Source organism: Phocoena sinus, chromosome 11 (assembly GCF_008692025.1).
Source record: "Phocoena sinus isolate mPhoSin1 chromosome 11, mPhoSin1.pri, whole genome shotgun sequence".
NCBI lineage: Eukaryota > Metazoa > Chordata > Mammalia > Artiodactyla > Phocoenidae > Phocoena > Phocoena sinus.
The window spans coordinates 96,114,202-96,131,396 of record NC_045773.1 but is presented as its reverse complement, the minus strand read 5'-3'; the positions used below and the strand labels follow the sequence as shown (position 1 = coordinate 96,131,396).

At 40.8% G+C, this 17,195-nt stretch overlaps 1 protein-coding gene across 2 annotated transcripts in view; it reads left to right on the top strand.

The window, feature by feature from the left end:
• Nucleotides 1-17,195, top strand: part of SYCP2L (synaptonemal complex protein 2 like) — a 62,708-nt gene that overhangs the window by 30,903 nt on the left and 14,610 nt on the right. For both annotated transcript variants that reach the window (XM_032648202.1, XM_032648200.1), the window contains 6 exons: nt 4,245-4,293; nt 5,360-5,507; nt 6,297-6,346; nt 8,366-8,495; nt 9,582-9,655; nt 9,810-9,879. In XM_032648202.1, coding sequence (XP_032504093.1) covers nt 4,245-4,293; nt 5,360-5,507; nt 6,297-6,346; nt 8,366-8,495; nt 9,582-9,655; nt 9,810-9,879 — 521 coding nt within the window. The remainder of the gene's footprint in view (nt 1-4,244; nt 4,294-5,359; nt 5,508-6,296; nt 6,347-8,365; nt 8,496-9,581; nt 9,656-9,809; nt 9,880-17,195) is intronic.

The window sequence follows — 17,195 nt, the reverse complement described above, 5'->3', positions numbered from 1 at the left end:
TTTTTTTCTAGCTTCTTTCATTCAGTGTAATTATTTTGAGATTCATCATGTATCAACAGTTCATTCTTCTATATTATTGAGTAGTATGGAGAATAGTGGAGCCATTGTATGGATATACCACATTTTGTTTATCCATTCTCCTGCTGATGGACATTTGAGTTCCCAGGTTTTTGTTGTTACAAGTAAAGCCCTGAGGATTCATGTGTAAGTCTTTGTATGGAGATGTGTTTTCTTTTCTCTTGGGCAAATATATAGGAACGGGATAGCTGGATCATAATTGGTATTTGCTTAACTTTTTTAAAAAGTGCCAAAATGTTTTCCAAAGTCTTTGCAGGAATTTACCTTCCTACCAGCAGTCTTTGAGGGTTCTATTTGATTTATTTTTCTTTTTGGCTGTGCCATGCAGCATGTGGGATCTTAGTTCCCCAACGAGGGATCGAACCCACACCCCCCTGCCTTGGAAGTGCAGAGTCTTAACCACTGGACTGCAGCAAAGTCCCAATCTTTGAGGGTCTAGTTGCTAGACATTTTTGTCAATAGGTTCAGTAATACAATTTCATTGATGGATAGACTGATGAATCAATGAACAGATCCAATACTGATGTGGGCTATTTCTTCATTCCTCTGCCAGAACCACACAATCCCCCAGAGGGTCCTCAGTGTGTTATAATTTCCTTTATTTACTTCATTAATTTTTATATGTTATTGTGGCTCCACCTCCCCAATACCATTCTTCTTCTGTGAGTTACTAGATATCTCTCCTATTGTTTTTCTGTGTCAGCCTATATTGGTTTTGGGCTTTAAGGGTTTACAATTTATATATGAACAGTGCTGTTTCTCCTTTTATGATGTTAGTTTAAAGCACTCTGTCATACTGTGAAATTTGTTCTTTCTTGACCTTAAAAAATGAGAGTTCTGGGGCTTCCCTGGTGGCGCAGTGGTTGAGGGTCTGCCTGCCGATGCGGGGGACGCGGGTTCGAGCCCTGGTCTGGGAGGATCCCACGTGCTGCAGAGCGACGGGGCCCGTGAGCCACAACTACTGAGCCTGTGCTTCTGGAGCCTGTGTTCCACAACAACAGAGGCCGCGATAGTGAGAGGCCCGCGTACCGCGATGAAGAGTGGCCACCGCTTGCCGCAACTAGAGAAAGCCCTCGCACAGAAACGAAGACCCAACAGAGCCAGAAATAAATAAAAGCTGAGCTGATGTCCTTCTAAAAAAAAAAAAAAAAAAGGAGAGTTCTAAGCCAGGAATAGAGCCTACATTTCTGTCAGGCCATGAGCCAGGAAAGAAAAAGTAGTGTTTTTATACCATCGCTATAGCTAGCCATTCGTTGTTCAAGGATCTCTTTCAACTAGAAGAGGGTAGAAACCTGCCCTACCGCTACACTTCCTTCCCATCACACTTTCTTGTCCAGGCTTTTTTTTTTTTTTTTTTTTTTTTTGTTGCAGTACGCAGGCCTCTCGCTGTTGTGGCCTCTCCCGTTGCAGAGCACAGGCTGCGGACACACAGGCTCAGCGGCCGTGGCTCACGTGCCCAGCCGCTCCACGGCATGTGGGATCCTCCCAGACCGGGGCACAAACCCGTGTCCCCTGCATCGGCAGGCGGACTCTCAACCACTGCGCCACCAGGGAAGCCCCAGTGTCTCATTCTTTAAGATCCTTGGAGCAATCCAGGTTTCTTCCGACTTCACCTCTTCCTCTCACATCTGCCTCAGAAGGAGTGGGGCGCTGGCAGGGGCTTCCCGCATGGTTTGGAAGTGTGCTGCTGTAAGGCAACCCTGCCGGGGCTGTGCCTTCCCAGTAACCTGCTGCCACTCTCTGTGCCTGTCTGATCCTCTGTTCTGCAGTGAGAGAATTCTTCAGCCCCACTTGAATCTGAGAATCCTTTTTCTCATTCTGAGAGGCATGGAACATTGTTGTTCTTGCTCCTAGAGGTCCAGATTCGGCTTTGGGGAAGGGGCTGCATGCTTGGTCCTACGGAATATTTCCACATAGAGCAGAAGGGTAGGTTTTGGACTTATGGAGGGTACATAATTCCCCTAGAGCATCTAACAGTAACACCACAGACTCTGAGTTAAAGATTCCTGACTGGAGTAATCTGTTCATCTCCGGGTCTCGGTTTTTTTGTTCTGCAAATGAGTACTTCCATTAAAAGGGACGTTCAGGTGCCAGTATTGCAAAGAAATCTTGGGTACTGCTCAGAGCTTTTTAGCTCTTTCATGTTGGAATAAAACAGCACCTGTAGCTGCTTATAAATTCAGACTGAAACCGCAGAACGCATTTCGGGACTCAGTAGAGCATAGGTTCTTCTGTCTCAGCACAGAAAGAATTCAGCAAGAGGCAGAGTGACAGGTAAAGAAAGAGTTTATTAGTATAGGAGGCTTGTGAGGGGTACAAGAGGTGCGAGAGGGCTCTGCCCCTAGCACTTAATGGGTTACATTTTTATAAACAAAGGAAAAGTGGGGAGGGGGGAGAAATCCACTTTCTTCCTCATTCTTGAGTAGACATCAAGCTTCCCTCATCACTTCTTCCTCCATGTCTGACAGGGGAGTTTTCTTGTCCCTGGTGGTCAAACCAGGAAGGTCATGGCGCTATTCAAATCGGCAGAAGGATGATAATGTATGCTGAAATATGGTAAGTCATCTCAGGTTTCAGTGTAATGAGGGTCTTCTACTTTGGAATGTCACCTTTCCCTTATATTTTTGTTTTCAGCCTGAGCAGAGGAGCATGTCCTAGGGATCATTAACTTACCTCAACCAGCAGGATGCAGACATCATTGACTTGATGTATATTTTTGTTGTTAGTTTCGTTGTTAAGCAAGCCTGCTTTGTTTCATGATTTTCCGATTGCTTTCTTGAGTGATCATTAACTTACAATGGTCTCCTAAAGCTCCCTGAAGTTCCCTATCTATAATCCCTTAGTGGGATTTTTAACTAGCTATTTGATTTTCCTACTGTATCCCTATCAAGACTGTACACACACAAACTAACAGTGTAAGACTAACTTTTTTTAATAGGCATTTTATTTTATTTTTTTACATCTTTATTGGAGTATAATTGCTTTACAATGGTGTGTTAGTTTCTGCTTTATAACAAAGTGAATCAGTTATACATATGTTCCCATATCTCTTCCCTCTTGCGTCTCCCTCCCTCCCACCCCTCCAGGTGGTCACAAAGCACGGAGCTGATCTCCCTGAGCTATGCGGCTGCTTCCCACTAGCTATCTACCTTACGTTTGGTAGTGTATATATGTCCACGCCACTCTCTCGCTTTGTCACAGCTCACCCTTCCCCCTCCCCATATCCTCAAGTCCATTCTCTAGTAGGTCTGTGTCTTTATTCCTGTCTTACCCCAAGGTTCTTCATGACATTTTTTCCCTTAAATTCCATATATACGTGTTAGCATAACTTTTTAAAAATTGTGATAAAATAGGCATAACGTAAAATTTACCATCTTAACCGTTTTCAAGCGTACCGTTCAGTGGCATTAAGTACCTTCACGTTGTTGTACAGCCATCACCACCAGCCGTCTCCTGAGCTTTTTCATCTTCATCTTTCTGAAACTTGGTCCCCATTAAACAACTCCCCTTTAACAAAACCGAAGGATATAAGATTAACGTAAAAAAATCAAGTTTCTTTCTATATGGTAGCAAATAGAAAGACTTGTCTTTTGGTTTTATGATAATAGCAAACTGTATTTGATAAGGGGTAAATATCTGAAGTGTAATAGTTAAGAAACTCCTACAATTCAGTAGCAAAAAAACCCCAAAAAACACCTGATTAAAAAAAAATGAGGAAAGGACTTGAATAGACATTTCTCCAAAGAAGATATACAAATGGCCAATAAGTATATGAAAAGATGCTCAACATCACTAATCATCAAGAAAAGCTTGCCTTTTTGGCACCCAGCTGATTCTAAGGCAGAGCCAGGCGGGAAACACTGCTCTGTAGCATTGTCACACTCACTGCTTACTTGCTGATGTTACCCTGCCAGCCTCTTCTTTGGATGCCTGACAGAGAAGGGCTCAATAAAGTTTTGTTCTGTGTTAAATAGCCAGTTGTTGGCAGGCAGAAGATGTATGGAAATGGATTGCAACGTAGAAAGTTTGTCTCAGAATGGGGTACTTCCCATGAGTTGGGCTCACAATCAAAGGACGTGTAAAGGGAAAGAAAAAGTGCTGTGAAGTTGGGAAAGGAGAAGATGTTGGTGAAACAGTACCATTAATTCAATGTATTTTGCTTTTAGGGAAGATTCTGCCTTTAAGGGTGACAGAAAGCAAGAAACAAGGATGTCGGTAATGGAATCACTTTCATTGTTTTGGGGCAGTCCTTCCCATGTTTTAGTTATTTGCATACCATCTTCAAACTTCACCATTACTCTGCTCTTTGTTTCTCAGTTAAATTTCTCTTAAGCTTGTTTTATTTATTTCTTTTTCTTTCCTCACTTCTATTTTTATTTTTTAATAGATCTTTATTGGAGTATAATTGCTTCATGATAACTGTGTTAGTTTCTGTTGTACACCAAAGTGAATCAGCCATATGCATAAAGCATTTCATTTTGAAATGGAAAGTCAGCATTAGTTGCAACAAATAGTTGGTAAGCCCCCAAATAAATATGACGGAGAATAACAAAGTTATATTGAATTGTACTTTTCCTTGTGTTAGGCCTTGAGCCAAAAGTCTGTTCTTGCTTTGTTAAAAAAAAAAAAAAGATTATGAAGTAGAAGAGAAATATTAAAGACCTACTAGCAGCTGAGATTTACTCTGAATAGAATCAGAAGTGTTAATGAATTGAAAAGAAATTTTTTGCTCTGAGTCAGTGACGTGGTTTTGTTCCTGTGTGTGCCCGTTTCCATCTCTCCATTGTTGTTCTTGCTTTGGGAAGCAGAGTGCTTTAAGTCTTGTCAGTACGTTAAAAAAAAATCTCTGTATAAACAGTAAATGAAATTCTTTTTCTAAAATAAGAGATCATGGGCTTCAAACAAATTAAAGCTCTTTCTGACTTTCTTTTAGCGGTGGTTCTCAGTCCTATAGGTTAGTGTTTTGAAGTTAGTGTCGGCCCAGTAATCAGGTACATCAGCTTTTGGAAAGTTATCTACCATCTCTACAGCTACAAGTATTTGATTAGAGAGGATTGTGTCTCTTTTACTGCAGCCGCTTGGTGGAGAACTAATGAAATAATCATTCTCTTTTTCTCCCTTCTCCTTACTTCTGTGCCCTTTCATTATGGAAGAAAGCCCAGTCTTCTAGAAGAAGGAGTTACTTCTCTTTTGTCTAACTTTATAGTCATATGTTTAATTGCACATAAATGGTACTAACATCCTTTTAATAGTTCTCATTTATCTCCTGTGTTTGTAAAAGTTTAACTATAGGAAACACCTCTTCTCGGAGAGTAATGAAGATTCAAGTTCTAGTGCCAGTGTACTGTCTTGGACCAGTAACCAAAAAAGGAAATCCCTGAAGTCATATCCTAATAGAAAAAAGATAAGAACCAGAAGTAACATAAAAAGTAAGTTTGGGGCTTCCCTGGTGGCGCAGTGGTTGAGAGTCCACCTGCCGATGCAGGGGACACGGGTTCGTGCCCCGGTCCGGGAAGATCCCACATGCTGCGGAGAGGCTGGGCCCGTGAGCCATGGCCGCTGAGCCTGCGCGTCCGGAGCCTGTGCTCCGCAACGGGAGAGGCCACTGCAGTGGGAGGCCCGCGTACCGCAAAAAAAAAAAAAAAAAGTAAGTTTGGTGTGTGTTTTCTTTCCAGTCACTTTTCAAATAAATTATCAGGTATTAAATTTTCAATACGTGATGGGAGCAGCGGGTGCCAAAGAGATGCGATCATGTGGTCCTCCTTCCCTGATAGACGGGAAAGGGAAAACGTACATATGTAAAACGGCATGAAAGAATATGGAATTGACCCATAATTGTTAAATTCGAGCCGTGGATAAATGGAGTAAGGAGTTCAGATAACAGGAATCTGACGTAAGCTGAAACCATCAGGAAAAGCTTCAAGGAAGAGCTGGGTGGGACCTCAGCTAATCTTTGGGAGAAGAATAGGATTTGAAGAGGTGTGGAGAAGGGGAAGCATTCTGATTAGGTAAAACTAGAAAGACGTGAGAACAGCATTCAGAACAGGATCTGGAGCAGAGAATTCGTGCTGAGGTAGTGAGGAACAAAGGTGAGTAATTAGATCATAAGAACTAGACATTTCAGCAAGCTGTGGGAAGTGGGAATTGCTTCTAGTGTGTATTGGGGTATTTCTTATAAGCAAACTTACCCACTGTACTCTTATTCCCTTCCATTCTAGGCTTGCCACTTTTCCCCCTCAGTAGTGGCAGTGACCTTGAGAAAGATGAAGTAAGTAAATTTTGTCTGGGCTGCCGTGTGCCCTCATGGTGTAAGCTTGAAACAAGCTGATCTCTTTCAACCACCTTTATTTCTCAAAAAACTCCTTTCTGAAATATGAGAAGAATAAACCAGTGGTTTACTAGTGTGTGAACCACTTTCAATAGAAACTTTAAGGACTTCTAAACATTTTATATGAATCTTGGGTAAAAATTTAGGATCTTTTTTCATCGGTTGCAAATTTGTTGCAAGATGTTTATTATGAACTAAGCTTGAAATCTGGGCTCTTCTGATTTCCTGCAAATGTATGCTTTTTTGAATTTATATTTTAAAATCAACTTCTTGGTTTAATTCTTCCGTTAGTTCTCAGTTTGTTGACATGTTACTCCCAAAGATCTTAATGATTTAAACATTTAAGTCTTTATTTTGCAAGCGGTTGAAATGCCTTCAGCCATTTCAAATATTGAATAAGCCCTGAAAGTTTCTTACTTCCTCTCAGTTGTCCTTGTTTTATATCAAAGTAGTTAAGAACATGGACACGAGTGTCCTCCGGGCCAATTCAGAGCTTAATTCATCATGCTTTTAGCTGACTTACCTCTCTAAGCAGTTGGCTTTTGTCCTTTGTCAAATGAAATTAGATAGATAGATAGTATAGGGTGTGTATATATATACTGTATATATGATATTTTATATAAAATATGTAACATATAATCATGTATATATGATATATATTATATATAATTGTGCACATATACTTTATATGTACAAACTATATATACTTATATTTAAAAATACATATATGTACATATTACACACACATAATACATATCTAATATATGTACACACATATATAATACATATATGTACATATACTTTATATACATGTATCACACACACACACACTGCAGGATATAGCACGAAGTCTTTAAGAGTTTTCGAAGGGCAGCTGCTGGGATTCTCAGGGCGTGAGCAGCGCTCTGCTTGCCTGTACAGAAATAGAATGTTGTCAGTGCCCTAATAGTAGCTCGTCATCTGCCCTCCCTGCCCGACCTGCCTTCTGCCATCAGCCTGGGGGCGCGGGGTGCTGCCTTCTGTGAGGCTAAGGGACACTCATGTTCTGAGGTGACCAAGAGAGTTAACAGCTCAAACCTGTGAGCCAGAGCAACTACCTAAATATTTGTTGAATAGTTCAACCTGAGACAAGGAGTTATCAGTTAGAAATAGGCCAGAAGAACAGTTTTTAGCAATATACAGCTTTTTAGAAAAATAGGTACCAAAGAAGAAACAGGAAAGCTTTGAGAATCCATAAATTTAAGGTGTGCAACTGACAAGAAGTCTGTGCTGATTTTCAGTGAGGGCATTGCTGACTTTATACAGACATTGGTATCTAGAACTCACTTCTCTGTGCTGGAGTTTAAGAGAATAACTTAGAAGCAGGGCTTGGCAAACATTTTCTGTGAAGGGCCAGATACTAAATATTTCAGTCTTTTCGGGCATATGGTTTCTGTGGCAGCCATTCAGCTCTGCCATTGTAGCGTGAAGGCGGCCATGGACGATACTCAGATGAGTGGATGTGTTGTGTTCCAGTAAAACTTATATTTACAAGAACTTTATTTGCAGTGAGCTGTAGTTTGCTGACTCCTGAATTAGAGCAGTGGTTCTCAGACTTTAGTGTTCAGAATGACCAGGAAGGCTTGCGGAAATGCAGATTGCTGGGTCCTGTCCCCAGAGTTTTTGATTGAGTACATTGTCACTGGGGCTGGAGAATTTGCTCTTCTGTCAAGCTCTCAGGTGTTGCCGAGCCTGTGGTTTGGGGGCACACTTTGAGAACTTTGACTTCGAGTCATCAGTTGATACCTGACCTAACGTGCTTCCAACCCTGCGATCTTATGGTCTTACTGGTTTTTTCAAATGGAGCATATCCAATACTTAATCATTTAAAAAGGATGTTGGAAGTGTCTTGGAATGTTTTGATAACATTCACAACCACTCAAAACAAGTTAACACTTTATAAAAAATACTATATTTCAGGTTAAAATTCTAACACCATTACGGAAAGATACCTCCAGGCAAAATAATGTCACACCTCCAAAAGTTTCTGGAACGAAATTTCAGAGTAGTTCTGCCTTTTTAACTCCTGAAGATTCTGCCCAGAAGATAGGTATGTGATTTTCTGTCAATCTACGTAGAAAAAATCATGTTTTGGGAAAGGTAGTTTGAAAAAGAAAAATGTATTTCTTTTAATATCTGTTGAAGGAAGTGTGAAAGTATGATTGATCTTCTCTTTTATGCCCTCATTAACAAAAGACAGAGGACGTTGTTTTAATTCTGTTTTAACATTTGAGATCAGCTTGTGCATAAGAATTGCTGGTATTCTTCCACTTTAAAAATAACAAGAAGCTCAAATGATGATTTATTGCAGGGGTTGGTAAACTTTTTCTGTAGAGGACCAGAGTAATTGCTTTTTGGCCCCTAGAGTTTCTGTTGCATCTATTCAGCTCTGCATTTGTAGCTCCAAATGAGCCACAGACAAGATGTAAACCAATGGGCATGGCTGTGTTTCCATAAAACTTTATTTATAAAACCAGGTGGCAGACTGGATTTGGCCTGAGGGGCCAGAGTGTGCCAACCCTTGACCTGTAAGGTTTATCTCAGCCCCCACTGTATTTTATGAAAACAACTCACATCTTTTTTAAGTTGGTAAGAGTAGGGATTTTGTTTTCTTCACCTCTATCATTTTAGAGCATTGCACGTTGGCAGGCACATGGTGGCATTAGCAAGCACGTGACTGCCAGCCTCTTAATTTGGCTGCCACTGGAAGAAAAGAAGTGGGGAGAGGAAAATAGGAGAGAGGGAAATATAGCAGGAGAGAGGGAAATATAACATGAGAGTAAGAGGAGTAAGGGAGTGCATCTGAGAGAGGAAAGAGAAGGACCACGTTGAGATGGTAGAATCCTTGCTGTGTGTTTGGGGCCAGATGGGCGGCTACTAAAGGTGCTGACCTAGTAGGTAACTGGCTATTCATTTTATCTACAGACCTGTAACCCCTAATACCCATGCATGCCCTGCAAGATACAAAGTGGTTTTTGCTTTGGGTTTGTTTGTTTGTTTTTTTTTTTAGAACTGTGTCCTTTTGCGGGAGGTAGGGCAGTGGATGTTGAAATTTAATTTATAGACTGAGAGTGAAATGTTATTGCCTCTCAGTGTGTTTATTCCCTTAAAACTATTCATTCTCTCTAATACTCAGAACTTCCAAGTCCCCCCTCACCGAGCGATCTCTCTTCCTCGGAGCACTCAGATATTGAAGAAAATGTGTCTGAGGTACTGTACTGTTTCATTGTTGGTTATTCATCGGGTTTTCCAGAATTAATATTACATTTGCTTAATGTACTAGCTTATTCCTTCTTAAGGGATAATGTAGCACCATGTATTTCTTATTTCGACAATTGTATTTGTGGCCTTTTTTTTTTTTAAGACTGTGACCCAAGAGTCATTGGTGAAAAGTACTGGCTTCAAACATAAACTGCAAAATTTGGAAGACAGAGGTGAGAGAATTCTAAACTTCTTTCTGCAGAATAAAGCAAAATTAATCTGATTTTGGCAGACTGGGATGTTATTCACATTGAGGCAGATACAATCACTATACAGCGTGACAGTTGCCAGGCCTTGGAGAGGGCAGTGCCATCTGCTTACCAGCTCCAAATGTGCCTGAAGGTCAAGGGGAGGAGCAGAGGTTTTCACTCAGGAACAAGAACGTCTGTGTCAAGAAGCATATAGCCTGGGACACAAGTCCCATCAACCGGCATGCCTCCTCTCCCACCCCACAGAAGGCAGTCCCCTACTATTATAGTGTTGTCGCTTTCTCCCTTTAGATCTGTTAGCGTTTGCTTAAAACGTTTAGGTGCTGTGACATTGGGTGCATATATTTACAGTTGTTACGTTCTCTTGATGGAGTGACCCCTTTATCGTTATGTAATGAACTTCTTTGTCTCTTGTTAAATTTTTTGACTTTAAAGTCTGTTTTGACTGATATAAGCATAGCTATTCCTGCTTTCTTTTGATTTCCACTTGCATGGAATCTCTTTTTCCATTCTTTCACTCTGAGCCTGTGTGCGTCCTTAAAGCTGAGTTGAGTCTCCAGTAGGCAGCATATAGTTGGGTCATATTTTATCCATTCTGTGCCATTTGATTGGAGAATTTAATCCATTTACATTTCTTTTCTTTTTTTTAAATGAATTTTTATTGGAGTATGGTTGCTTTATAATGTTGTGTTAGCTTCCACTCTCCATTTACATTTAAAGTAATCATTGATTTGTAAGGACTTACTAATGCCTTTGTATTAATTGTTTTCTGGCTGTTTTGTTGTTTCTTTTAATTTCTTCCTCTCGCTGTTTTCTTTTGTGGTTGATGGTTTTCTATAGTGGTATGCCTTGATTCCCTTTTCTTTATTTTTTATGTATCTACTATAGATTTCTGCTTTGTGGTTACCATGAGGCTTACATAAAACATTTTCGAGATATAGTTTAAGCTGATAACTTCTATTGCATACAAAGCTCTACCGTTTTTCTCTCCCCACCCACATTTTTTGTTTTAGATGTTATAATTTATCTCTTTTTATATTGTATATCTATTAGAAATTATAGCTATAATTATTTTAAATATTTTCACCCTTTGACCTTTATTCTAGAGTTCATTAACACACCACTGTATTACAATATTACAGTATTCCAAATTTGAATATATACTTTACCAGTGTGTTTTATATTTTTTAATATATTTTCATGTTCCTAATTAGCGTTTTTTCATTTCTTTTGATAAACTGCTTTCCACACTATTTGTAAGGCAGATCTAGTGGTGATGAATCCCTAAGCTTTTATTTTTCTGGGAAAGTTTTAATCTTTTCTTCATTTATGAAGGACAACTTTTCTAGGTAAAGTATTGTTGGTTGGCAGTTTTTTCTTTCAGCACTTTACATGTATACGTTATCCCACTCTTTTTTGGCCTGTAAGGTTTCTGCAGAGAAATCTGCTAATAATTTTTTTTCTTTTGCTCCTTTTAAAATTCTCTCTGTGTGTTTGATTTTACACAGTTTCGTTATAATGTGTCTTGCGAAAGATCTTTGTGGGTGAATCTTTTGGGGGTTTGAGAGCTTCATGAACTTGGATGTCCAAATTTCTCCCCAGATTTTGGAAGTTTTCAGCCATTATTATTTTTAAAATTAATTAATTTTTGGCTACGATGGGTCTTCATTGCTGTGCATGGGCTTTCTCTAGCTCCGGCGAGCGGGGGCTACTCTTCGTTGCCGTGCGCAGGCTTCTCATTGCGGTGGCTTCTCTTGTTGCGGAGCACGGGCTCTAGGCACAAGGGCTCAGTAGCTGTGTCTCACGGGCTCTAGAGCGCAGGCTCGGTAGTTGTGGCGCATGGGCTTAGTTGTGCTGCGGCATGTGGGATCTTCCCGGACCAGGGCTCAAACCCGTGTCCCCCTGCATTGGCAGGCGGTTTCTTAACCACTGCATCATGAGGGAAGTCCCTATTATTTTTTTAAAAATTTTTTTATTTTATATCGGGGTATAGCCGATTAACAGTGTTGTGATAATTTCAGGTGCAGAGCAAAGCAACTCAGCCATACGTATACATGCATCCATTCTCCCCCATCGGCCGTTATTTTTTAAAATAGATTTCTGCCCCCTTTCCCTCTTTTATCCTTCTGGGACTCCAATAACGTGTAGATTGTTTCCTTTTTTTAAAATTGGGATATCATTGACATGTAGCATATTAATTTCAGGTAGCATATTAATTTCAGGTAGCATATTAATTTCAGGTGTATAACAATGATTTGATATTTGTACATATTGTAAAATGATTACAACAATAAGTCGAGTTAACATCTATCCCCACAGGTAGTTACATTTTTTTTTTCTTGAGATGATAGCTTTTAAGATCTACTCTCTCAGAAACTTTCAAATACACAATAAAGTATTAACTACAGTCGCTATCCTGTCTGTACATTACAGCCCTAGGACTTATTTTGTAATTGGAAGTTTGTACCTTTTCACCCCCTTCATCCATTTGCACCCCTTCACCCACCTCTGGCAACCACCAATCTGTTCTCTGTACCTATGAGTTTGGTTTTGTTTTTTGTTTTCCTTTTCGATTCCACATGTAAGTGAGGTCATACAGTATTTGTCTTTCTGTCTGACGTGTTTCACTTAGCATTTTGCCCTCAAGGTCCATCCGTGTTGACACAAATGGCAAGATTTTTTTCTTTTTTATGACTGAATAATATCCTGTTGTAGATATATACCACATTTTCTTTATTCATCCATCATTGGACACACATTGCTTCCATGTCTTGGCTACTATAAATAATACTGCAGTGAACATGGTGAGTACATATATATTTTCAAGTTAGTGTTTTCATTTTCTTCTGTTAAATACAAAGAAGTGGAATTGCTAGATTATATGGTAGTTTCATTTTAAATTTTTGGAAGAACCTCCATACTGTTTTCCATAGTAGCTGCACCAATTTACATTCCAACTAACAGTGCACAAGGGTTCTCTTTTCTCCACATTTTCACCAACACATGTTATCTCTTGTCTTTTTGATAATAGGAATTCTAATAGGTGTGAGTTTATCTCATTGTGGTTTTGGTTTGCTCCAGTCATCGGTGCACCTGTTGGCTGTCTGTATGTCTTTGGGAAAATGTCTATTCGGATTCTCTGCTCTCATTTCAATCGATTATTTGGTTTTTTGGCTATCGAATTATATGAGTTCTTTATATATTTTGGATATTAACCCCTTGTCAGATGTATGATTTGAAAATATTTTCTTCCCTTTTATAGTTTGATTTTTCATTTTGTTGATGGTTTTCTTTTCTATACAGAAGCTTTTTAGTTTGATGTAGTCCCATTTGTTAATTTTCGTTCTTGTTGCCTTTGCTTTTGGTGTCAGATCCAAAAAATGATCATCAAGATGGATGTCAAGGAGCTTACAGCCTGTATTTTCTTCTAGGAATTTTATGATTTCAAGTCTTACATATAAGTCTTTTTTTTTTTAATTAATTAATTTATGGCTGTGTTGGGTCTTTGTTTCTGTGAGAGGGCTTTCTCTAGTTGTGGCAAGCAGGGGCCACTCTTCATCGCGGTGCGCGGGCCTCTCACTATCGCGGCCTCTGTTGTTGCGGAACACAGGCTCCAGACGCGCAGGCTCAGTAGCTGTGGCTCACAGGCCTAATTGCTCTGCGGCATGTGGGATCTTCCCAGACCAGGGCTCGAACCCGTGTCCCCTGCATTAGCAGGCAGATTCTCAACTACTGCGCCACCAGGGAAGCCCTTACATATAAGTCTTGAATCGATTTTGAGTTAACTTTTGTGTATGGTGTAAGATCGTGGTCCAGTTTCATTCTTTTACACGTGCCTGTCATGTTTTCCTAACACCATCTATTAAAGAGACTTTTCTTTTTCCATTGTATATCTTGGCTTCTTTGTTGTCAGTTAATTTGATTGTATATGCCTGGGTTTATTTCTTGGCTGTCTATTCTATTCCATTGATTTACGGGTCTCTTTTTTATGCCAGTACCCTACTGGTTTATTACATCTTTGTAATGTAGTTTGACATCAGGAAGCATGATGCCTCCAGCTCCGTTCTTTCTCAAGATTGCTTTGGCTATTCGGGGTCTTTTGTTGTTCCATACAAATTTTAGGATTGTTTGTTGTGTTTCTGTGAATTGTTTCTATTAATGGTATAGTTTGTTTGTATTAGTGCTATCACAGAGTTCATATAGGCTTTCTTACTCTCTTTTATTCTTTTTCCTTTGTTCTCCTCTGACTGGATAATTTGGATAAAGACACAGATTCTTCTGCTTCTGGATCAGCTCTGCTGCTCATAGTCTCTATTATTGCATTTTTCATTTCACTTTTGTATTCTTTCGCTCCAGAGTTTCTGTTTGGTTCTTTTTTTATTATTTCTATTTCTCTATTAAACTTTTCTTTTTTTTTTTTCGGTATGTGGGCCTCTCACTGTTGTGGCCTCTCCTGCTGCGGAGCACAGGCTATGGACGCGCAGGCTCAGCGGCCATGGCTCACGGGCCCAGCGGCTCCGCGGCATGTGGGATCCTCCCGGACCGGGGCACGAACCCATGTCCCCTGCATCGGCAGGCGGACTCTCAACCACTGCGCCACCAGGGAAGCCCCTAAACTTTTCATTTTGTTTGCTTATTGTTTGCCTGATTTTGTTGAATTGTCTGTGTGTGTTCTTGTAGCTAAACTGAGCTTCCTGAAAGCAACTATTTTGCAGTCTTCATTAGGCAAATTGCAGAGCTCCATTTTCTGTGGCGGTCCATGACTATATAATTATTGTGGTTTGGGGGAGGTGTCATGTTTCCTTGAGTTCTTACGTTCCTTGAAGCTTTGCGTTGCCGTCTTCATATTTGAAGAAGCAGTAACCTCCTTTAGTCTTTGCTGACTGGCTTCAGGAGAGAGAGACCTTTTGTCTACTAGGGATTCTGCAGCTTCCTCTAGACCTTTCCTATGGCTCTGCCTGCTCCACACTTTTCTTTCTCCGGGGCACCTCTGCAGATCGCGCTTTGTCTGGAATCTGCATGGCCAGGCCAGGTGCTCACAGCCTCCTGCTGCTTTCCCTAGGGCAGTGGTGGATGCTCAAGCATGTGTGCTTAATCCCCATCCTGCTGAATAGGGCTGGCTATCTACAAACACTCACAGTCGTTGCCCCTGGGGGGTGTGTGCAAAGCGAGCCAACCACAGGCTGGGGCTGTGTATGGGTGAGGCAAATGGATTGGTTGCGCTGTGTCCACGGTCCAGTTGCGGGCGGATCCGTAGGTGAGGCCTCCCCAGCAGCTCATGAGTAGGCTTCCTAATGAAGTCCCTGAAACAGTAGGATCTGCGTCCCTTTGATGCTCCCTGAGAACCCTGGATTCTGTTCTCCCAGCCACTCCCCACCTCCGAGCCATGTAGTGTACCTCAGTACTCTGGATGGGGCAAGCAAGAAACAGTCTTCTTTGGCAGGGTCCCTCACAGCTGGGGAAACTGAGCGCTCCCTCAAACCCTCTCACCTTCCCCAGTGGAGAAATCGTGAGCTAAGGGGGCCTCTCTTGGCCCTGAGCTGTGCTGCCTTTGAGCAAGTGGTGATGTGGCTCAAGCGAAAGTGTCCTTGTTACCCTCTTCAATGCAGCCAATCGTGGATTTTTTTCTTCCTCAGACAATGTGCTAGATCTTCCCCACTGGACTCAGACTTCCACAAAGGCCACTCTGTCAGTAGGTGATTTTCAAAATTGGTGTCCTTTGGGGGAAAACAGTAGAAAACTCCTGTTCTGCTATTTTGCTCCTAGACTGTTGTTTTAATGTTTACCCCGGAACTTTGGATATGCCGTGCTCCCAGAACACTGCAAGCAAACAGGATGATTACTCGTGATTTTGCATTTTGCCCTCATGTACCTTCTTGGAGAGGCCTCCAGAATTGGGAAGGAGTCAGGAGGGTAGCTTCTTTGTTCCAATGGTGCTATGAATGCCTAGTTTGGTGCCTGGCATATAGAGGCATTCAATAAATATTTGCCAAGGAACCAGAATAAGAAACTTAGAAAATGCTGTCATTTAGTGACGAACCTCTGCATAATTCCATATTGAATAATCATTTATACATAGTCACAACTAAGTATTATTAATTGATTTACTGATTTTTAAAATGCATTAATCCAGACAAAAGATATTTCAGTACTCCCCGTCAGACTGAGGAATTCAGCAATAAAGATTGTCTTTAATTTTTCATATTCTCGGCACAGTACTCATTGGTAGAAAAAACAAAGGAATTGGCGCTAGGAAGGTGCCTCCACAGAAGGGTATTTTGGTAAAGAAGACTATTCTCGCTCCAATGAATGTTGTTGGCCTTTTATCATTTTAAGCCACGGGGTGTCACCTCAGAGTAAGATTTTTTTAAATGCTGTAACTTAGGAGAGCTTGGCTATTAATCCTAGGGTTGATTCTGTGTAGCGCTAAAAACCGTTTTATCAGAAGTATGAGTAAATAAATGTAATATAGACACCAAATTATTCTCTACAGCCTGTGCCCAAAATAAGTTCAGAAGCTCCTCAGATGGCAAAAGTCTTCAATTCTCATGGCAATGAAGACAGCTGTGTTCAAAAGCAAGAGCGCCCTCCTTCTACCAGCCACCCACAAACGAGTTAGCATTCATTTGAGATCACTCTGGTTTCAGCCACGGTGTGTTTACTGCTTGTGTTCATTTTTGAAGTGCTGTGTGTACATAGTTTTAACCTCTTTATGAGAATGTCAAAAAGTCCTGGTTAAAAGAGGCATGCCGTTACCATAGAAACAAAGCTGAGCCAACTGCATCACTTAGGACCTGCATCCTTTAAGGAGTGCGCTGATTTCCCTAGGGGAGCCTGTTCTCTCTGGAGAGCCATTCCTTTGTTTCAGGTAAAGTACTTAACAAGATTGCCTCTTCAAAAAGGGTTTTCTGTGCCAAATTATTTCCATGTCCCTGAAGTGGTCCATATGGATGATGCCTGTTTAGTAGGTTCACAAATTCCAAGCAGCTCATTCAGGGGGCAACCAGCTTATTTACACAGAGTTCCTGGATTCGTCTCTCCATTGAAGGTAAATATTGTCTGTTCCAGCAGATGCCCTGCTTTTCCACGGGTGGTGCATTAGCATGATAAATCGGAATTCAAGGCCATGCTTTGAGCTGTTGCTACAAATATGTTGTCAGAAGAGAAAAAAAAAAAAAAATCCGGAAGGGACAGGACAGGCAGCAAGGAAAGAAATGTAAAGAAACGTAGTAGTTGTTCATCAGTGCTTCATTGGGGCTGGCTGGAATCCTTTCAAAGTG